This window comes from Vipera berus (assembly GCF_964194415.1).
Source record: "Vipera berus genome assembly, chromosome: Z".
NCBI lineage: Eukaryota > Metazoa > Chordata > Lepidosauria > Squamata > Viperidae > Vipera > Vipera berus.
In genome coordinates this window covers 57,998,082-58,021,585 of record NC_138205.1, presented here as the reverse complement: position 1 = coordinate 58,021,585, position 23,504 = coordinate 57,998,082, and the positions used below count along the sequence as shown (strand labels likewise).

At 41.3% G+C, this 23,504-nt stretch overlaps 1 protein-coding gene across 1 annotated transcript in view; it reads right to left on the bottom strand.

Moving 5' to 3' along the window:
- The window catches only part of RECK (reversion inducing cysteine rich protein with kazal motifs), a 283,835-nt gene that overhangs the window by 45,638 nt on the left and 214,693 nt on the right, over nucleotides 1–23,504 (bottom strand). Inside the window, exons 15-16 of the mRNA XM_081343248.1 lie at nucleotides 20,053–20,175; nucleotides 16,900–17,071 (exon numbers count right to left, since the gene is read on the bottom strand). Coding sequence (XP_081199374.1) covers nucleotides 16,900–17,071; nucleotides 20,053–20,175 — 295 coding nt within the window. The remainder of the gene's footprint in view (nucleotides 1–16,899; nucleotides 17,072–20,052; nucleotides 20,176–23,504) is intronic.

Genomic DNA, 23,504 nt, shown 5'->3' with positions numbered 1-23,504 from the left:
TATTGTTCCAAGTAGGGCAGTGATGGCAAGACTTTTAGAGACTGAGTGCCTAAACTGCAACCCCAAACCTACTTATGTATCGTGGGGTGCCAGGTGGGTGTGGCCCATTGGGTGGGCATGACTGCAGTGGTCACGGCAGACTGGGTGGGCGTGGCTGTGATGGGCGTGACCACCTCGCTGTTGCTCATGGGGAGGGACGCGTGTGGGGGCCAGGCAGGGTTGGGGGAGATTCAGGGGGACTCTGGGATGTGGGACAGTGGGCAGGAGACTCATCCTATGGGGTGAGGTAAGGCAGGGGGCAGGGCAGGGGTGCCACTGCCACAGGGCACGGCAAGGCAAGGGAGGGGCAAGGGTCGCTGCTGCCTGACACCATTGCGGTCTTTCATGAGAAGTTGGAATTGATTGAACTTTCCCCCCCAAAAAAACATTCCTTTGTTTCCTTGCATGCAGCGGCAGGTTGCGAAGGAGAAACGGCACGGAGCTGGAAGTCAGGTAAGGAAAGAAAGGCAATTTCTGGGGGAAGCGAGGATTTTTTTCCATACCTGCCCCACTTGTTCCAAAGCTGCTTCCAACTCAGACATGTTGCTCTTACCAATGGCCCAAACACCCACTTCAGCGCTCTCCCTTCACAAGCCTCCAGCGCTCCACCTGCTGCTTTGGTTGGCCTGCCAGCCCCCACCTCAACACCCTGCCCACCACCCAGCATGGCCGCCCTGGCAATTCAGGGGCTGGTCTGGCATGGGAAGGGCATGTGCCCCACCCTCCCGCCACTATGCAGAGTAAGGTTGCTGTGCCTGCCCTTGCCCAGATGCCCTCGCCTCCCCCAATCATTTTTTTTACTAACTTGGCTTTCAGCTGCATTCCATTTCTCCGTTCACTTCTCAGCCTTCGCCGCGTGTTTGTGGGACTATTGGTAAAAAAAAAAGTTCCATCAGACTTTCTAACTTCTCGAGATCTTGCAAGAAGTTAGAAAGTCTGATGGAATTTTTTTTTAACCTATAGTCCCACAAACACGTGGCAAAGGCTGAGAAGCAAACAGAGAAACAGAATGCAGCTGAAAGAAAGGTTAGTAAAAAAAAACTTAGGGAGGCGGTGGAGGGCACAGCAACCTTACCCTGTGTAAGTATTGACGCAGGTTGCTCATGGATGGGACTGAAGGCTTAGGTCTGGGGCGGTGGCATGCGTGCCCACAGAGAAAGCTCTGCGTGCTGCCTGTGGCACACGTGCCATAGGTTTGCCACCATGGAAGCAGGGTATTGGATCCACCAGCACAAATTGGATCTTCTGTTTCTATAATTTTAATATATTACTATTCCTGCCTTTCTGTAATCATAGCAATAACAAGGATTCCAGAATAAAGAAAGCAGTATTGATTTGACACCAACAGACCAAAACACTTATTTATTTAATTTACGTGCTGCCTCATTCATCCAAACAACTCTAGGCAATTTAGCACATATTCTAAAAAACCAAGTTGAAAATAGCAATAAGCAACATATATATACCATACCACAATAAAACACATACATCCCAAGTTTATAATGCTTCCTTCCAGAGAAGATTGAGGAGTAAAATCCCAGCATGAGGATGGAATAAAAAAGCACCTTATCCCATAACCTTCTGAAAGAGCCATGATATAAGGCTCCACAAACAAAAATAAGGTGAAGGTCATGTGGACTTTAGGGGAAGACATCTTCAAGTTCCAATATAATTTGAACTAATGCAATCAAGGACAGAATTGAAAAAGTACAGATTATGCAAAGAGGCAGAAGAAACAGTAGATTATATACTGAGATCATGCAAGACAATCACTCAAACTAATTACAAATAATAACATTGTTGCCAAAATGATCACTGGAACATCTGTGAAAATTATCATGTGCCAATAATGAAAAATTGGTTGGACTACAGAATTCAGATAGTAGTAAAAAATGTGCGGATTAAAATATTGTGGGATTTCTGAATACAAACTGATAAAGTCTTAGTCCATAACATACCAGATTTAACTGTTTAACTTCTTTAAAAGAAGAAAGTGTGGATAAGTGATTTGGCAATATCAGGAGATAGTAGAACAGAGAAGATCAGAAAGTATCAGGATCTGAAAATTGAAGGTTTTTTAATATAATATTTTATTAGTTTTCTAATTTTACAATTAAACATTTAAAAAGCAACGTGGTGGCTGGGTAGTCAATAATTCAATAACATACATAAATCTTTCCCCTTCATGGATTACTGCCTTGTCGTGGCAAAGGGGCTTACGTAATTCAATGAAGCTATGAGCTATGCCATGCAAGGCCACCCAAGACAGACAGGTCATAGTAGAGTTCTGAAAAAACGTGATCCACTGGACAAGAAAATTGCAACCCACTCCAGTATCTTTGCCATGAAAACCCCATGGACAGTACCAAAAGTCCAAAAGATATGATGCTGAAAGATGAGCCCCTCAGGTTGGAAGGCGTCCAATATGCTACTGGGGAAGAGCAGAGGGCTAGTACTAGTAGCGCCAGAAAGAATGAAGCGACTGGGCTAAAGCCGAAAGGATGCTCAGCTGTGGATATGGCTGGTGGTAAAAGGAAAGTCCGATGCTGTAAAGATAATTCTCCATAGGAACCTGGAATGTAAGATCTATGAATCAAGGAAAGCTGGACGTGGTCAAATAAGAGATGACAAGACTGAACATCGACATCTTAGGTAACAGTGAACTAAAATGGACAGGAATGGGTGAATTTAATTCAGATGACCATCAGGTATACTACTGTGGGCAAGAATCCCTCAGAAGAAATGGAGTAACCTTCATAGTCAATAAAAGAGTAGGAAAAGCAATACTGGGATACAATCCTGAAAATGACAGAATGATCTCAGTTCGAATCCAAGGCAAACCATTCAATATCACAGTCTATGCCCCAATCACCGGTGCTGAAGAGGGTGAAATTGACTGGTACTATGAAGCCCTACAGCACCTTATAGAACTAACACCAAAAAACGATGTCCTTATCATCATGGGGCATTGGAATTCTAAAGTAGGAAGCCAAAAGATAACCAGAATAAGGGGCAAGTTTGGCCTTGGAGTACAAAATGAAGCAGGGCACAGGCTGACAGAATTTTGTCAAGAGAATACGATGGTCATAGCAAACACTCTTTTCCAACAGCCCAAGAGACGGCTCTACACATGGACATCACCAGACGGTCAATACAGAAATCAGATTGACTATGTGCTCTGCAGCCAAAGATGGAGAAGCTCTATACAGTCAGTAAAAACAAGACCAGGAGCTGACTGTGGCTCAGACCATGAGCTTCTCATTGCAAAATTTAGGCTTAAACTGAAGAAAGTAGGGAAAAGCACTAGGCCACTCAGGTATGAACTAAATCATATCCCTGATGAATATACAGTAGAGGTGACAAACAGATTTAAGGAATTAGATCTGATAGAGTGCCTGAAGAACTATGGACGGAGGTTCGCAACATTGTACAAGAGGTAGCAACTAAAACCATCCCAAAGGGAAAAAAATGCAAGAAAGCAAAATGGCTGCCACTCCAATGGCAGAAAGTGAAGAGGAACTAAAGAGCCTCTTGTTGCGGGTGAAGAAGGAGAGTGCAAAAGTTGGCTTGAAACTTAACATTAAGAAAACCAAGATCATGGCATCCGGCCCTCTCAATTCCTGGCAAATAGATGGGGAAGAAATGGAGGTACTGACAGATTTTATTTTCCTGAGCTCCAAAATCACAGCAGATGGGGACTGCAACCAAGAAATTAAAAGATGCTTGCTCCTGGGGAGGAAAGCCATGGCAAATTTAGACAGCACACTAAAAAGCAGATACATCACCCTGCCAACAAAAGCGCATATAGTCAAGGCTATGGTCTTCCCAGTTGCAATGTATGGCTGTGAAAGTTGGACCATAAAAAAGCCTGAAAGAATTGAAGCCTTTGAACTATGGTGCTGGAGAAGACTCCTGCGAGTCCCTTGGACTGCAAGGCGATTAAACCGGTCAGTCCTAGAGGAGATCAACCCTGACTGCTCTTTTGAAGGCCAGATCCTGAAATTGAAACCCAAATACTTTGGCCACCTAATGAGAAGGAAGGACTCACTGAAGAAGAGCCGAATGCTGGGAAAGGTTGAGGGCAAGAGAAGAAGGGGACAACAGAGAATGAGATGGCTGGATGGAGTCACTGAAGCAGTAGGCGTGAACTTAAATGGACTCCAGAAGATGGTAGAGGACAGGAAGGCCTGGAGGAATGTTGTCCATGGGGTCGTGATGGGTCGGACACGACTTTGCAACTAACAACAACAACAACATAAATCTTTAGCACAAATCTCAAGTGACAACATCAAATATTTCCTCTCTTTTTCCCTTAATATCTACTATCTCATATTGAGCTAATATAGTTCTTATTGTTATCTACTAAGTAAAACCATCTTTGTTACATTTATCAATAGTTTTTAGCTTATATGTATCTTAATTGTGTTTGCATTCAATGCTTATATACAATCAATGTGCTGTTATTGCTTTTTTCAAGGCTTTAATTTCCCCTCAATATTCAAGTTAACATTTGGTATATTATAATTTCCAAGCTTTAGGCGACCAGAGTTTCCCTTATCCTAACTTGTACATTTTTTCTTTTTTATAACAAAATCTAAAATTCTAACTACACATCTTGTCTATTTGCATATAATCTTATTCTATTCTTTAAAACTTGTCTATTTTTCACCATATTAAACGAAAAGTCTATTAATTTAATTACATCTTACCTACTCAAGTATAATATTACTTTATTTTCTAAAAAATATCTATTTTCCACCATATTCAACCGACTAATCAATAGTATAAAATCTCCTCTACTAGATAAAAACCCTAGTTTCTTTCAGCCTTACTCTGGCTTTTTTCCTTTGCCAACTAACCTTCCATGTCAATACTTTTGAATCCTCAAACAGTTCTCCCTCTATTGTTATATGTATTATTTGAAGTAAGAAAGACCATTTAATTACAGATTTTTTGGAAGGACTAGCCCAATTATATTCATTTAATCTCCTCATTACTCCAGTTTCCCATAATTGTCCTGATAAATTTATCTTCCATTCAATCAGTTCTTCTTCCTTTTCCTCAAATTTCTTCTGATTTATGTAAAAAGTCTTTTCCATTTTCAATGTTGTCACTCTCTTTTCTAATTTCCCTGTTGGCTGGATATGTTGGTCAGTTGTGTCTTCTGTGTTAGTATTTAGTTATTCCACTTCTCCTGTTACTTGCTGCATTGTTAGTTCTTTGGTTGTAGTCAAGATCTGGGTTTGTATATCTAAGCTGGCATCTTGTTCCTTTATGTAGTCAGTCGCCGCTGTTCTTAGAGGGTGGGGCAGGAATTCCCTTCCCTTTCTCCTCACAAGAGGAAAAATACTTAGGGCAGCTTTTGCAGGAAAGATATTTAGAGTCTTAAAGAGAAGATCAGATCTCACCCAGTTTCATCCATGTTGCTTTAAAGGTGCTTGGTAGTCATTTTGACTTCAGCTGTCAGCAGCTTAATGACAAGCCATATTGTGATGGCAAGTCTTTCCCCCTGCTGGTTTGAAGAGCTGCCCTGGATCAAGCAGAAGGGCTGCCGCCCTCCCATGATCAATCTGTGATCCCATCCTCCCTCGTCGCCCCTACAGGGTGACTTTCAACCCTTTCCAGGGTCCCCCAGTGGCATGAAATTGGACGCTGAAGATGGAGTTCGCCTCCATGAATCCGCAGGACCCGATAGCAACCCAGAAGTCTGAAAATTGAAGTTTACTATAAACACACTAGGTGCCAAAAATCTTGGATGGCACCTTGAAATTCTTCACATTGACCACAGTTACATGTGCCAATTACGAAGTGCCACACTTTGGATCCACACTGATACCACTTTGATACATTACAAGAACTTGGCTTTTGGGGAAGAATGAATACATATGAAGGTCAATATCAGCCAAAGAACTAATAGCTGTTATATGCACATCTTTATGCATATAATTATTATGATTGGTCGCATGGTCAGCCAGATGTTTTGACTGGATTTGGCATTTTTATCTAACTATACAGTTCTTCCATGGGGCTGTGATAGGCAGATGCTATTTGATAGAGTTAAAGATGTTGTTACAGAATATAAGCTATTCCAAGTAAAGTTGCTTTTTGCAATTGACTGATGGTATTTGTCAATGACAATTGTGTCCAAGTGGTGCTCCAGTGGTTTCTGAATTGCACCCAAGATGCCTATTATTATTGATATTATCTATACGTATTATGGTTGATTGCACATTAAGCAAGTCGTTTAGACCGAATTTGGCATTTTTATTCTCCTATCAAGCACCTGGGATATATGTTGTTTAATAAAAGTATTGTTAAAGGGTGTAATATGTTCATGTAAAATTGCTTTTTGTAAATGACTAATGATTTTGTCAATGCTGAAAGTTTTCAGGTTATGGTCCACTTGTTTTGGGATTGCACTCAAGGCATCTATTCCTACTGGTGCTATCTTTGTTTTCTTTTGCCACTGTTATTTTACTTCTATTTGCAGGTCTTTATATTATGTGATTTTCTCCAGTTCATTTCCTCGTATTCTGCTCACTCCAGGTACTACATGTCCATTATCCGCTCTTCTTTCTCTTTCTAACAATTAATAATTATTAGATCAAAAGTGTTATGTGGCCGATACTTATCTGTTAAATTATAAAGTCCCAAAGACTTTAACTTTTTTATTTTCTATTATTTTGTCTATTTATTTATTTATTATTTATTTATTAATTTAATTTGTATACCGCCCTTCTCCCGAAGGACTCAGGGCAGTGAACAGGGCAATACATAATAAAAAACAAGATACAAAAATTAAAAAGTAATTAAACAGCAATGCCCGTAATAAATTAATACAATTAAAAAGTTAAGATCAATTTATAAAACCCGACCCCATCACATCAGGCCAGGCCAGCTTGTTCAAAGAGGTAGGTTTTAAGATCGCGCCGGAAGGAGCGGAGATCAGGCGCCATCCGGAGCTCGACCAGAAGATGGTTCCATAAATCCGGCGCGCCCACAGAGAACGCCCTCCCCCTGGGGGCCACCAGTCGGCATTCTTTGACCAGTGGCACCCTGAGGAGGCCCTCTCTGTGGGAGCGTACTGGGCGGAGGGAAGTTGACGCCGGCCGCAGGTGCTCCCCAAGGTATTCCGGACCCATGCCATGTAGGGCTTTGTAGGTCATTACTAACACCTTGAATCTCACCCGGAAGACAACTGGAAGCCAATGCAGCTCGCGGAGCAGAGGTGTGACATGGGAGTGTCGGGAAACTCCCAACACAACTCTCGCGGCTGCATTCTGTACCAGTTGGAGCCTCCGAGTGGTCTTCAAGGGTAGCCCCATGTAGAGAGCGTTGCAGTAGTCAAGACGAGAGGTCACGAGCGCGTGAGTGACCATACGTAGGGCATCCCGGTCTAGATAGGGCCGCAACTGGCGCACCAGGCGAACCTGGGCGAAGGCCCCCCTAGTCACAGCTACTATATGGTCTTCTAGGGAAAGCTGTGAGTCTAGGAGGACTGCCAAGTTGCGAGCCCTATCTACAGGGGGTAATAACTCACCCCCCATAGCGAGGGGTGGAATATCCTGAATATCCCGAGATGCCGGTACGCACAGCCACTCAGTCTTGTCAGGGTTGAGTCGAAGCCTGTTCCTCCCCATTCAGACCCGAACCGCCTCCAGGCAACGGGACATCACATCGAGGGCATCACTTGGGTGGTTTGGGGTCGAAATGAAAAGCTGGGTATCATCAGCATATTGATGATACCCAAATCCAAAACCACGAATGATCTCACCCAGTGGTTTCATGTAGATGTTGAACAGGAGAGGCGAGAGGACCGACCCCTGAGGGACTCCACAAACGGGAGGCCTCACGGTCGACCTCTGCCCCCCTGCCAACACCGACTGCGAGCGTCCCAGGAGATAGGAAAACCACTGAAGGACCGTGCCTCCCACTCCCAATCCCCTGAGGCACCGCAGCAGGATACCATGGTTGATGGTATCGAAAGCCACTGAGAGGTCTAATAGGACTAGGACAGAGTCTCCCCTGTCTCGAGCCCTCCAAAGATCATTCACCAGCGCAACCAATGCTGTCTCCGTGCTGTACCCGAGCCTGAAGCCCGATTGGTACAGGTCTAGATAATCCGCTTCATCCAGAACTAGAGGGAGCTGATGCGCCACCACACTCTCAACAACCTTCGCAAGAAAGCAAAGGTTGGAGACCGGACGAAAGTTATTCAACACAGCTGGGTCCAAGGCAGGCTTCTTGAGGAGAGGTCTCACCACCGCCTCTTTCAAGGCGGCGGGGAAACTACCCTCACTCAAAGAGGCAGATATAACCGCCTGGAACCAGCCTCGTGTCCCCTCCCGGGCTGCATAGACCAGCCAGGAAGGGCACAGGTCCAATAAACATGTGGTGGAGCTCAGCCTCCCCATAATCCTGTCCACTTCCTCCGGAGTTACAGGATCGAACTCCTCCCAGATAGTATTGACAAGACCACCCATGTCCTGATCGTCCGACTCTGCCCAGTCGGAGTCCAAACCGGTCCGAATCCGAGTGATTTTGTCCGACAGATGTTGACTAAACTCCTTGGCACGCCCCTGCAAGGGTTCCTCCCTCACCTCCTGATTAAGGAGGGAGCGGGTCACCCTAAACAGGGCGGCCGGGCGATTATCTGCGGACGCGATGAGGGTAGCGAAGTAATTAGACCTCGCCACCCTCATCGCTGCAAGATAAGACCTAATATGGGTTCTTAGTCGCAATCGGTCGGATTCAGATCGGCTGGACCTCCAACCGCTCTCTAGGCCCCGTCTCCAACGCTTCATCTCCCGGAGCTCCGCGGAGAACCATGGAGCTCGCTGGGATCTGCGCCGGGTCAGGGGCCGCAAGGGTACAACTCGGTCAAGTGCCTCCATGGCCGTCCTTTCCCAGGCTTCCACTAAGGCATCTGCCGAGCTGTGAGCAGAGGAGGCAGGTGGGGACCCCAGCGCTGCCTGGAACCTCTCAGGGTCCATTAAGCGCCTGGGGTGGAACCATCTAGTTGGCTCAGCATCCCCACGGTGGGGAGTGGCAAAACGGAAGACCAGCCGCAGGAGATGATGATCGGTCCATGACAGGGGCATAACAATTGGAGAGCCCCTACCAAGATCATCTAACCACCGTCTAGATAGGAAAACCAAATCCAGGGTGTGACCTCCCACATGAGTCGGTCCATGAATTACTTGCGTCAGGTCCATGGCCGTCATGGAAGCCATGAACTCCCGAGCTAACTCAGATGCTCCTCCCAGGGATGGTAGATTGAAGTCACCCAAAACCATGAGTTTGGGGAACTCAATCACCAGCCCCGAGAGGATATCGAGAAGCTCAGGCAGGGCTGCTGCTGCGCGACTAGGCGAAAGGTACACCATGTTATGTTATTATGTTATTATAATAATAGATGCTGCCCAACTCACAGAGATTATATAATTTTAATGAACATATCCAGTATACTAGATCCAACAGAACAATGGTAGTATCTTTCAGGATTCTTACTAAGAATCCCTCCCATTACCTAAATTTTGCTTCTAATTAATAGGGACAGTCTTCCATAGATTTGGCAGCTTAGATTATTTTTCAGTAGTATTCCTGCAGTCTGAAAGAAATCGCCTTTATAGACACAGATATATTACTTTCTGGGAGTGAGATTAACAAAACTATTAAAAGAAAGATATAAGGAAGCTACTAATTTGTCATTTAATAAACAATCCTAAATAAATTCTTATAGCACAATACCTATCCCATGATAGAGCTTTGATATGCTCTATCATATTGCTATGTATGCTCTAACATTCCTTGTTTTAAAGAGAAAAAAATGAAACAACTCACTCTCAGAAGTGAGTAGTTCAATATCCTATTTCAGGGGTGTCAAACTCAATTTCACTGAGGGCCGCATCAGCATTGCGGTTGCCCTCAGGGGGCCGGGTGGGTATGGCCAGGGTGGGCGTGGCCTACTGGGTGGGCATGGCTATAGTGGGTGTGGCCTACTGGGTGGGCCTGGCCAGCTCTACATCATTCGCATCAAGGGTGCCTATGGGGGCCTGGGCAGGAGTGGGACAGATCTGAGGGTCTCTGGCAGGAGGGTCTCTGGGCCAGGGCCAAAGCAGTGGGGGCCGTTCTCTCACTGTTTCCAGGATGGCTTCGCAGGCCGCATGAAACCACTTTGTGGACCGCATCCAGCCCCCGGGCCTTGTGTTTGACATGTCTGTCCTATTTGATATTCGTTGTTCAATATCCTGTTTGAGGATTACATCCTCCAATTGTGCTTATATTGTTTATCAATAATTATGATTTTTTAAAATAGTCATATTATGGTTTCCATATAGAGATAGTCCTCAACTTACATGCCACAATAGAGCCCAACATTTCTGTTGCTAAATTAGAAAATTGTTAACTGAATTTTATGATCTTTCTTGCCATAGTTGTTAAGGGAATCACTGCAGGTGTTAATTTAGTAACAGATTGTTAAGTGCACCTGGCTGCCCTACTGACATTGCTTGTTAAAAGATTGCAAAAGGTGACTCAGGGACACTGCAACCATCATAAATCTGACCCAATTGCCAAGCTTCCCAATGTTGATCATGTGACCATGGGGATGCTGCAGCAGTCATAAGTGTGAAAATAATTATAAGTCACCTTTTTCAGTGCCACTCTAAATCAAGAATTAACTGTATCACACATATGATAGCACCTAGGCCTGCATGGAAGTCTCTCTGGGTACTTTTAATACCTACAGAGAATTCAGAAAGGAAATCTATTTCCAAAACCTAAGCTGAGAGGCAAGACTTCCACTCTCACTTCAGTTTTTTTAGAAATAATGCAATTTTCTCAGAACCAGGGCTATTGATTATTGTAGGGATCTACAAAGGAGGTAGACCAGTTGTGCAAATTCAAAAATGGCCATTAAGAACCAAGTACAGGTAAATAATACATTCCTCATCATGTTCTCTCTGCATCACTCATACAAGCAAATTTATCAGGTGAAACTAGAATAGGTACCTAGGTTAAGCTAGGAGGAGCAATAAATCAGTCCTGCAAGAGACATCAACTTTAACCAGAACATCCATTTTTGTGTTACTCAAATATATTTACTCTGCATACATCAAAAAGTAAGATAGCTTACAATACAGATGCATACTGTAGACCAGCAGTCCCCAACCTTTCCAGCTTGGTGGGGGGAGAGGGGATGGTTCCATGCCAATGGCAGGTCCATGTGTGCAAACAGCTCCATTTGTGTGAGTGGGGCTTTGCATGCAAATGCCCACTGCTCACATGAGTGGGTTGTACATACATGTGTGCCCACCTGCACACATGTTTGCACAGCAGTTCCAAATGGGCCGCAGCCTGGTAGTGGGCATTGCCCAGGGGTTGGGGAACCGTGCTATAAACAATCAATGGTATACATTAATAATGTACCATCATCCACTGAGCAAAATATTGCAATTAATACAGTTCTTCGATCTATACAACAAACTGTGACAGGAGAAATAACTTATTGAGAACATTCAAAGACTGAGAATATTTCAGTGAATTGGATATAAATGAGAAGTGAGAAATATCAGCAGGATGGTTATACAACAGCTTTTAGAAAAAGATAGTATTTGGTTTTAAAATATTTATTATAAGAAAAGAGGATTTACTGAAAAGGCACAAAGTTTCCATATATAGCATACACAGCTTGTTGTCGCAAGAAATACAATTTCAAGGAATAGAACTGAAGCTTTAATCAAGCAGTTTTCCAGATGAATTTGAAATACTTAATAGACAAAATTCCAGACAGATAAATGTTGGAAAGCCCTTTGTAAACAGATGAATTAAAATTGAATGGTTTTTGGTAAAATCATGCATCACTAGATTAAGTCTAAGAGAATGGTCTTTTAACCTGAAAATCCAATTTACCTGAAGAAATTGAAAAAAATAATGGAGAATTAGCAAAAATTGGTTCCAAGTATGGACACAAAAGCTGAAAATTAGACCTTGTTAGACTCTCTTATAAAAGAGCTTTATGTGGACTCAATACTTGTGCAAATTCTCTTAAAACAATGGTCCCCAACCTTTCTGGATCCGGTAGCAACAACAGGTTGAAACTAAACATTAAGAAAACCAAGATCATGGCATCTGGCCCTCTCAATTCCTGGCAAATAGATGGGGAAGAAATGGAGGTAGTGACAGATTTTATTTTCCTGGGCTCCAAGATCACTGCAGATGGGGACTGTAGCCAAGAAATTAAAAGACGCTTGCTCCTCAGGAGGAAAGCAATGGCAAATCTAGACAGCACACTAAAAAGCAGAGACATCACCCTGTCAACAAAAGTGCGTATAGTCAAGGCTATGGTCTTCCCAGTTGCAATGTATGGCAGTGAAAGTTGGACCATAAGAAAGGCTGAGCGCCAAAGAATTGAAGCCTTTGAACTATGGTGCTGGAGAAGACTCCTGCGAGTCCCTTGCACTGCAAGGCGATCAAACCAGTCAGTCCTAGAGGAGATCAACCCTGACTGCTCTTTAGAAGGCCAGATCCTGAAGCTAAAACTCAAATACTTTGGCCACCTAATGAGAAGGAAGGACTCACTGGAGAAGAGCCTAATGCTGGGAAAGATTGAGGGCAATAGAAGAAGGGGACGACAGAGAATGAGGTGGCTGGATGGAGTCACTGAAGCAGGAGGCGTGAGCTTAAATGGACTCCAGAAGATGGTAGAGGACAGGAAGGCCTGGAGGAACATTGTCCATAGGGTCGCGATGGGTCGGACACGACTTCGCAACTAACAACAACAACAGCAACAACAGGAGGAGAGAATGATTTCGTGTGCACAAATGGAGCTTCATGTGCTCACCCACTCCTTGCACGGCCCGGTTCCCAGCAGGCTGCAGACTGGTACCAGGCCACAGACTGGGAGTTGGACCCCTGTCTTAAAATCTATCAGGTTGAAGGTAGGAGGCCAAAGATCACAGATAATAGTGGTGCATAAAGAAACTTTAAACTAGCTCAAATGAACAGTAACCTAGGACATTATGAGGAAACAAATGATATGTTTGATGCTTATGTAGGTATTTTATAATTAAGGAAATGATAGAAAATATAAAGAAGAGGTTTGATTTTTTTCTTGTGTGAAGACATTTTCCAGGAATGCTGAATTACAATCAGTTTTGTTGCAAAATTGGATGAAGAGGCATCTTAGAAGATAACAAATTTCAGCCCCAATTGAAATGAACCATCAGAGATAGCCAGTTTGATCTAGTGGTTGAGGTACCAGGCTAGAAAGCAAAAGATTGGAGTTCAAGTCCTGCCTTAGCCACGAAAGCCAGCTGGGTGAACCTGCCAGTCACTCTCTCTAAGCCCGATCCACCTAACAAGGTTATTGTTTGGGGGAAAGTAGGGGGAAGAAGGTGTGTTAGATATGTTCACCATCTTGACTTATTTGTGAAAATAATAAAGGTGGGATATAAATAAATGAATGAATAGAGTGAAGAACATGTTCGTGTGAACTGTTTTAACTGCAGATGAGAACATCAGCTGGCAAAGAAACATATAATCAGGGCTATTTTTGTCATAGAACGCCCAGAACGGAGTTCCGGCACCTTTTTTGGATGGAACTTTGTAGGGTAGGCAAGGCGGGTTGTATGATGTGTGTGAATTCTGGCACCTTTTTTTTCTTTACAAAAAAGCACTGCATATAATAATTCTTATACATAGACAAGGTAGTACAGATAGTCCTCTTTCAGCAATTGGGACTGAATGGCAAATCAGTTGTTAAGTAAAATGGTTGCTAAGTGAAACTGTGACCAAGCTCATGATCTTAGTTCAGCTTTCCTTTGCTTTGCAGATCTGTGAGATTTGTAAATGCAAGGATTTATCACAAAGTTACTTTTTCATCATTATCATAACTGTGAACAGTTGCTGTATAAGGCAATTGCTAAATGAGACTACCTATATTGCATTTTCAGAACCATATTACTTTAAAAATAACACTGCAAGCTCTGGCTGAATGTTACAATGCAGAAGCCCTATTTACAAAGTTGGATGGAGAGCTATTGCCAAATATTGTGATTTCCACACTTACCTATCAGGATACAACATCTCACTCTTGCAAAACCATAGGCTATAAATAAGTCCAACCTAGATAACCTGCATAGCAACTGGATTAAAGCAACTGTATGTAAGGTTATCCTTATGTATCCTTAAGAAACTATAGCCCAACCTACCAAAAACATAATTGTAAAAAACAGACTAGAAATAAAAATTAAAATAAGGAAGAAAATGGTTGTTGTTTTTTTCCACCCACCGTAATACATAAACCCATTTTGACTGGAAGAGATCTAGGATAAAAATACGGTAGCTAATAATTCACACCCAGGATGACTTCCTTCAGTGAAAGGGGAAAAAAAGTATGTGTCCTCTTGTAAATAGAACGATCTACTTTAAGGTCACCCATTCAATTATCATCAGTACTTTTTCATTGGTAATATTGTCCTTTAATAGCAGATCTCTATACAATCCTTCCTTCCTTCCTTCTTATTCTTTCTTTCCTTCCTTCCTTCCTTCCTTCCTTCCTTCCTTCCTTCCTATTATTTTCTTCCTTCCTTCATATTCCATCCTTCCTTTATATTCCTTCTTTCCTATTTCTTCCTTCCTTCCTATTCCTTCCTTCCTTCCTTCCTTCCTCCCTTCCTCCTTCCCATGCAGGGAAGTAAGCCATGGGGTACCACAGGATTCTGTCTTAGGCCCAGTACTCTTCAATATTTTCATAAAAGACTTAGATGAAGGAATAGAAAGGGAACTCATCAAATTTGCAGCTGACACTAAGCTGGCAGGAATAGCCAACATCTCAGAAGACAAGCTCAGGATCCAAAAAAATCTTGACAGACTTGAACAATGGACCCTATCTGACAGTATGAAATTTAATGTGGAGAAAAGGTTTTACATCTAGGCAGAAAAAAACTAAAGGTATAAGTACATTTATAAGAAAAATTGCCTCAAAAACAATAACTATGAGAAGAACCTTGAGATCTTAATGGACAATCACTTAAACATGAGCCAGCAGTGTGTGGCAACAACCAAAAACTTAGCCAATCCTTGGTTGTATAAACAGAGACATAGAATCAAAATCACATGAAGAATTAGTTAGTACTGCTTATAAATCCTTAGAAAGACCACACCTGGAATACTGCATCCAATTTTGGTCACCATATTACAAAAAAGATTTGAGACTTTAGAAAAGTGCAAAGAAGGGATCTACTGACTATACACCAATCTGTTTTGATAGTGAGAAGCAAACTGTATGCAAAACCTTTACATCCAAAACTTTCTGAATGAATCGAAACCAAAGCCTATTTAGAGAAGAACAGGTAGGTTTCAAGCCAGGCACTCAGTGGTGAACCATGTTCTTGTGCTACATCATCTGAGGTTCCTGAGGTTTGAAAGGAGACGTCTTAGTATTTTAATTATAACTTGATCAACACCAAAGCCATTAATTTTCTAAGACTTGTGGTTGGAACAATGAAGGAAGCAATTTCTTTAATTTTATTGTAACTGATGACAAGTTGCTTCTTTCTGTTGTTATAAGTCAGAATATGAAAACTCCCAGGCTTGCTTGCGATAAGGAAATTATTGCTTCATCAGAGGAATATAAAAGAAGGGAACCATTTCTGTGGCTCAACATGGGGGGAATAAGATTCAGCCCTGTGAGATGGGCTGAGCTGAGAGATAGTGACTGGCCCAAGGGCACCTTGCTGGCTTTCATGGCTAAGGCAAGATTAGAACTTATGGTCCCCCAAGTTTCAAGTCCAATGCCTTAACTACTAGACCAAACTAGCTCTCATAATCCATAAACTAATGAGAAGGTTTATTTTTCCATATCATACTGTGGATGAGGAAAACTTATAATGTCTTACATAAACATGGGGAGTTACAAAGAAACAAATAGGATTATTGAGTACACTTATATAAATTCTGAAGTCCTGTAGCATAAGCTGCCTTTAGACCAGGGGTGTCAAACTGCCGGCCTGTGAGCCGGAGGTGTGATGTGGAAGCCATGCCCACCCCATTGCCGGCAATGGCAAAACAGTCCCAATAAGTTATGCGGCGTCACATGATGTCACAAGTTTGACATGTCTGCTTTAGACCTTCCCTAGCCTCTCAACAGTTTGCTCAGGAGTAAAATATTCTACTCTTGATTTCTCCCTAATTTTATCTGGAGTTTCTGCTGTAATTAATTTGGATATCTAAGCTGGAACATAAAGTGATTCTCAAGTTGTCAGAGAAGAGGAAAGTTGATGGGAGTTCAGTTGCTGAAAATATGACATTAGGGCACTATCTAGATAGCTGAACTTTAATAATTTCTATCCTTTTTCATCTAACTGGTGTAGTGATTAGACACTCAAATTGGTTCCTCAATATGTTGTTCCTTTCTTCCTTTTTAATAAAGTTTCTGGTGTTCCTACAGAAAAGTTATCTACTTATCAAACTGAAGAAGACAATTGGATCATTGTCAAAAGATTCTTTCAACAAGAAATGGCCTTTTAATCCTGATTTCCAAATCTTTAAACTCATGGAAGCAAAGCACATACAATGTTTAAGAACTTTTAAGTTTTTTTTCATTTTAATTAACACATGGATTTAAATATCACAGTTTTGTGACACTTTTCTTTCAAAATTCAACTTTTAATATTACATATTCATGACATAAAATAATTGTAATAGTTTACATAACACTGATATCTATTATATAAACTACTACAATTCATATTTTTCTGTTAACAGAAAACCAGAATTAAGTAAGATAAAACTTATTTTTCATAAAAGTTAACTGGTTTATTAAAATAATTTCTGTAGATTTTCTTAAATATTTACCTCTGATTTTTAGGGCAGGGATTAGAGTTACAAGGATCCTTAGAAATGCAGGACCCAAATTCAAACTGATTATCATGTAGCCCAACACAACGTGCTACACATGCACTTGGATAAGTACGTCCATTCTGACCACATACTGGGACAAACTGATCAGCGCAGTTACATGGCAGACCTGAAAAAGTTAAACCTTGTTTAGGATGTTGACTATATCTACATCAGCTATAGAAATTCATTCGTTATTTTTCTCTGACAGAGGATGAGGCGTTTGTCCCTTAAATAATTATCTGAGGGAAGGATTACCTTACACTGGATAAAAATATGGTAACAGAAGTAGACACTGTTGAATGAGTATACAGGTTTTCCTCATGATACAACTGTAATGGAGCCTGTCCATTATAGGCACTGCATGACATTCATTAAGTGAATGCTCCATTTTTAAAAAGAAGATTCCATTTGTTTCTGCCGTTTATGGCACCTGTTTTTAAAAAAACCTCTATAGTATCAAGAAAGGGATGCGGTGGCTCAGTGGGTTAGGACGCTGAGCTTGTCGATCAGAAGGTTGGCAATTTGGCGGGTCGAATCCCGAGTGCCGCGTAGCAGAGTGAACGCCTGTTACTCATCCCAGCTTCTGCCAACCTAGCAGTTCAAAAGCACGTAAAAATGCAAGTAGAAAAATAGGGACCACTACGGTGGGAAGGTAACAGCATTCCATGTGCCTTTGGCATCTAGTCATGCCGGCCACATGACCATGGAGATGTCCTCGGACAAGCGCTGGCTCTTCAGCTTTGAAACGGAGATGAGCACCGGCCCCTAGAGTCGGAAACGACTAGCACGCATGTGCGGGGGAACCTTTACCTTTACCTTTAGTATCAAGAGAATAAAACCTGTTGCAAAATAGCAGGAGTTTGACATGAATCTGTAAAAAACTGATCCTGTATTGGGTCAGGTACCTCTCTCAGAAGCTGAAAAAACAGAAAAGTAAGTTGGGTATTTCCTGGAGCTGGCTTGAGTCCTGCAAGTGCATGGGTGGGTTCCCTCCTTGTTCCCCGGAGGCTGATCTCCCCTTCATTGCCAAAATTTGCAAATTCCATTTGCTCTGACCTCCTCTTTCTTTTTGGAGTTTAGAAACTCCATCTGCCCTGATCTCCCTTGCTTGCTGGGTGGGAAGGAAGCTGGAAGCTTGCAAGATTTGACCCATTATATCTACCCATTCCACTGGGTAGATGAGTGGTTGCAGGAACCCAGTGGAAAGGGACAGGTAAGTTGGTTAGTGCTGCAGCATCATTTGTAAGAATGAATGGCTGTGAGGGTGTTGTAGCCGCCATTACTTTGAAACTGAGTCACAAGTAACATTTATAACATCAAATGGTCACTAAGCAACCTGTTGTAGGTCAAGGACTACTGTATGAATATATAGGAGTCTATGCAAATAATGAAAGCACATGGCTGAAACAGAAAGTTTCAAGTGGGGTGGGATGAGCATATTAGCACTGCCTCTACTTATCTTTCATATAAAGAGTACACAGCTACAGTGAGAAACTCCTTTATGGATTGAGGACTCTGTAAATGAAAATACTCAATTCATGAAGTCTAGAAATTCCAATCATACTTATCTAGGAGCAACAGCTACTAGATTCTATTGAATCTACTATAGAGTAAGAAGAAATAGATTTCTTATGTTTGTAGGCTAGCACAAGAGTCTGCATTGAACTATTCAATTTTTGCTAACAGAAAGAAAAAATAAGTCAGTATTTCAAGGTTTTCAGTCTATCATTACTTATGGAAGGAATACAAGTTAAATAGATCCATCCCAGAAACAAAATCAACCTGTGCATACTGTACTCAAGGAAACTTGCCACAAAATATGCACAGATACTGTGTTTCCCCGAAGATGAGACTGGCTCTTTTCTTTTTTCTTTTTTTGCCTCCAAAAGAGGCACCAGGTCTTATTTTCAGGGGGAGGTATCTTTTCCACTCATCTCCAGCACTGACAGCTCCATCCAGCCAGTCCACTTTTTCTGTAGCCGAACGAGCAGCTGCATTCTGCAGATGCATTCCGGCCTGCATTTCGCAGTCAGGCCTTTCCGGAAGGCCACTGCAGCTGAGTACCTTGGCTGCGTAGGACTTGTAGAACTGAGCTATGGATTCAATCCATAGCTCAGTTCTCGGCTGCAGTGGCCTTCTGGAAAGGCCTGTGACTGAGAAATATAGGCCTAGCTGCAGAAGACGCCACAGAAGAAGTGGGCCGGAGAGGATAAGTCTACCAGGTAAGTGGATGCAGGGCACATGGGCTAGCTCCACACCCCCACCCCATCTTGACTTTTAGGTGTGTGCCTCGCCCCACTTATATTAGGCTCACCCCAAAAAATCAAGTTAGGGCTTATTTTCAGGGTAGGCCTTACTTTTGGGGAAACATGGTATATTCTTGCCCAATTCTGTTGCAGGCAAATAAGCTTTTTTTTTCTTTGTTTATGTGTGTGAGGAATTTATGATGAGAGAGAATTATTTTGGTCTACATCTGTAAGTGAGGATCATTTAATTTACACAAAGTGTATTTAGCAGGAAATGAATTTTAGTCAAGTAATATTAATTTTCATTCTCCCTTTTTTGAAGTGAACCTCTAGCTAGCATGTATACATATACAAATGTACAAAAACATGTGTGGAACATGTTATATTTATCAATGGAAAAAAATCTACCAGACTGACTTCAGTGGAAGCACTACTTTTTAAATATGAGGAAGGTAGACAGTGTACAGAATTTTTATTTGTATTAACAACTGCTTTTCTGCCCAATCTTTCCATTTTAATTACAGCATTTCTTTCTTTTGAGAAAATATAGTTATATCAAGTGGTATTAATCTTTTTAAGCAAGTTTGTAAAAATACATTAAAATAGCTTCCTAACATTCTTATAATTTTCTTCTCCCTAGAACTGTGTGTTTTGAATTTCATCTATCTCATGTGGTATGCAATCTGCGCTATAGCCCAAAACATTTGCTTCTGTATCGGCAATCTGAATAAATCCAAAGGCAAACAGACTACAAAAAATTGTCCCAGGAAATATTACGCAAAGTATCATCAGAGGAAACCAAAATTCAGCATTAGAATGCTTCTGATAAGTTTCAAAGTTTCTTAAAATTTAAAAACAGTACCTGTAAATAGGTGATGTTCATTATCTGAACTTAATTCATTGAGACACTGACGAGTGGAGCATATCAAATTCCCAGAAAAACATGAGCAGACATTGCAGTCTATATTAAAAGATGTTCCATGGCCTTAAAATAAAAGAAATATATTATTATATATTGGATTTAAAATATAACTACTTAAATATATACATCATTAGTATGAAATATTGCCCTTGCAGCCAAAAAATATTATTCAAATGTATATCCTATCTTTTCTTTAGGAGTTAACAGTGGGGTAGATAGCATTCTCTCCTGCAATTTTTTCACAATAACTCTAACCATGCCGGTGTGACAAGCCTAACCCAAAGAGCTTAAATGATTCAGGATGGACTTATAATTGGATTTCCAGATTAGCAGATAAAATTTAAAAATAAAAATTCTCAAGTTTTATCTAGATTTAACTGATTTTCATTTTGAACTAAATTTCTACATATGATTTATTTGCTAAGGTTTATTTTACTGCATTCTCTTATTTTATATTAACTTTATTATTTACATACTGTAAAAATACAGGTAGTCAATGACTTATGATCACAACTGAGCCCAGAATTTATGTTGCTAAGTGAGAAATTTGTCAAGTGAGTTTTATCCCCTTTTGCAACTTTTCTTGCCACATTTGTTAAGTGAATCATTGCAGTTGTTAAATTAATAACACAGTTGTTAAGTGAATCGGGCTTCCCCAATGACTCTGCTTGTCAGAAGTTCGCAAAAGATGGTCACATGACCCTGGAACACTGCAACCAGCATAAATATGAACCAGCTGCCAAGCATCCGAATGTAAATTATCTGACCATGGGGATGCTGCAACAGTAATAAGTGTGAAAAATAGTCATGTTATTTTTTCAATGCTGTTGTAACTTTGAAGGGTCATTAAAAGAACTGTTGTATTATAGAATTCCGTAAACTGCTATATTATAGAATTTTGCAAAAAACAAATTGGTACAAAATAATCCCAGCAAAACTAAATAATACGTACAACAAATATTTGTTTGCATGGAAAATTTGTGAAAAATAGACAGGAGATCATTGCTAGGAGGGGTTTAATTAGAATTAGTTTTATAGTCTGCAGAATTTTAAAACTTTGTTGTTAAAAAAACCTCATGTATTTCTGGTTTGCTGCCGCAGCCACTGGAAGGAAAACTACATCTTCCATGTCCGATTTCACAACGCTGGGGGACCCTGGAAAGGGTTGAAAGTTGCCCTGTAGGGGCAACAAGCACAAAAGGATCCCTGCTTGATCGTGGGAGGGCGGTAGCCCTTCCGCTCGATCTAGGGCAGCCCTCCAAACCAGTGGATGAAAGACCGGCTATAGAAAGATGTCCCATCACTAGACTGCAGACAGCCGATGTCAAACTTACTACCAGACACCTATAAAGCAGTGTGGATGAGACTGGGTGAGATCTGAACCTCTCTTTAATCCTATTTTTTCTACCTGTATAAGCTGCCCAAAGTATTTTCCGCCCTGTGGAGAGAGGGAAGGGAAATTCTATCCCACCCTCTAAAAACAGCAGCAACTGACTATCCAGGGAGTTTAAACCGCTGGAAGAATAACCTGATTTTAACTGGATTTCTTTTAAATGGTATGGGCAACACCTTGTGGCTAAACCTATTACAACTTGTTATTGTTTAAAAGAGACTTGGCTTGAAGCCCAGACTATAGATAATACTTTTGCAACCTTGGCAGATATCAGTTGTGAGAAGCCCAGCTGTGTTCTATACTCAGTGACAAAATTATTTTCATTCTCTGATTGTAAAGCTTTTAATTTAACACACCACTAAGAGAACATGGATGAAGTTCAGGAACAGATTCTCTTTATGTTGAAAGCAATTTATGAAACTATTCTTGCAGCTTCTGATGAAATAAGAAACTACAGAAAAGAACAAGATGTCAGCCTAGATATACGAACCCAAATTTTGATTATAACTAAAGAATCAACTACACAGATTTTAATAGATTATGATTATGATTATTACGATAGAAGATTCAACTGATCAACAAATACAGTTAACAGGATTTCTGGGTGGTGCTTCAGCAGCGTGGACGGTCGGGATCGACCGCCAGCCTTCCGATTTCATTAAAGCCACGGAGCAGCTGACAATCAGCTGTTCCGCGGCTTACAAACCCTTCCCCTCGGGCGAAGAGGGGAAGGGGAGACTCTGGGTAGGGGTAGAGCTCCCCTAGAGCCCCAGAATAAACATTGAAGGGTTTGAGCTCCCCCAAAGCCCGGAAAATACTCCAGATCGGAGGACTTTTCTGCTTTTAAGCAGAACAAGACGCTGCATCCACTCCTGCTGGATTTGTTTGTTATTTTGAGTAATTGATGCAGGCGGAGTGGATGCAGGAGCAATATAAACAGCAAGTATAAGACTTTAACTCTGGAACTTCAACTTTTTTCCTGTTTCAACGATCGTTTTAAAAAAGAAGGGGAAGATGGCGCCTGAGTGATTCTTTGTAACAAGAATTGAAAGCATCTGGCTGGTGTCTTTTTTTTCTTCAAAGTGAAAGTGATTGTTTGGATATTGAGGAGGAATATGCAAAGTGGATTCTCAGAACTTTAAGATTTTGTTAAACTTTGGAGCTGTTTAAAAGTGATTATCACTGGGATATTTAACAGCTAAACTACAATAGCAAGTGGGGCGGAAAAGTGAAAGTGTGCAACGAAAGTTAATTAGGTGTTAAAATGGCTTCTAAACCGCCTATAATTTCTGTTTCTAAAAGTCCGGGGCCATCGCCTGTTCAGCAATCTGGAATTCAATCTTTGATGTTACCTGCCGCAGCTGTTGCACCTGCACTGACTTTAAAAGACTTACAAGATTCTTTAAAAGATGCTTTAAAACTTCAGTCTGAAAAAATATCTGAGCAGGTGGCAAAACCTATTGAAGAAAAAAATAAGGAAATACGGGAGGATATTTTGATGGCATTTCAGGGGCTCTCAGATTGTATTGAGAGTCTGGATGAACGTGTGGAAGAAGTGAAACAAAATAATCTGATGCTGGAGGCTAAAATGTGTGAAGTTGAGAATAAAATGGAAAAAATTGATGATGAAGTGATGATGACACAATATAGAGACATGGAGTTTGCCCTGAGGATAAGAGGTTTAAAAGAGAATCCACAGGAAAATCTGGAGATGTTGGTGGATGCTCTGGTGCCTATTTTGGGAATTCAACCGGAAGATTTTTTTGTGCAGATAGATAAAGTATTCCGTGTTAATTCTTGGATTGAAAGGCAAAGAAAACTGCCAAGAGATGTGGTTGTGTATTTTACAAAGAGAAAGATCAGAAATGAGATCATTCAAGCTTTTTACAATAATAGATTTAAAGTGGCTAATCAAGAGGTTTTGATTCTGAAAGAGATTTCCCCAAGAATTTTGAGAAAAAGGAAATATTTTGTTTTTCTGGCAGATGAATTAAAAAAA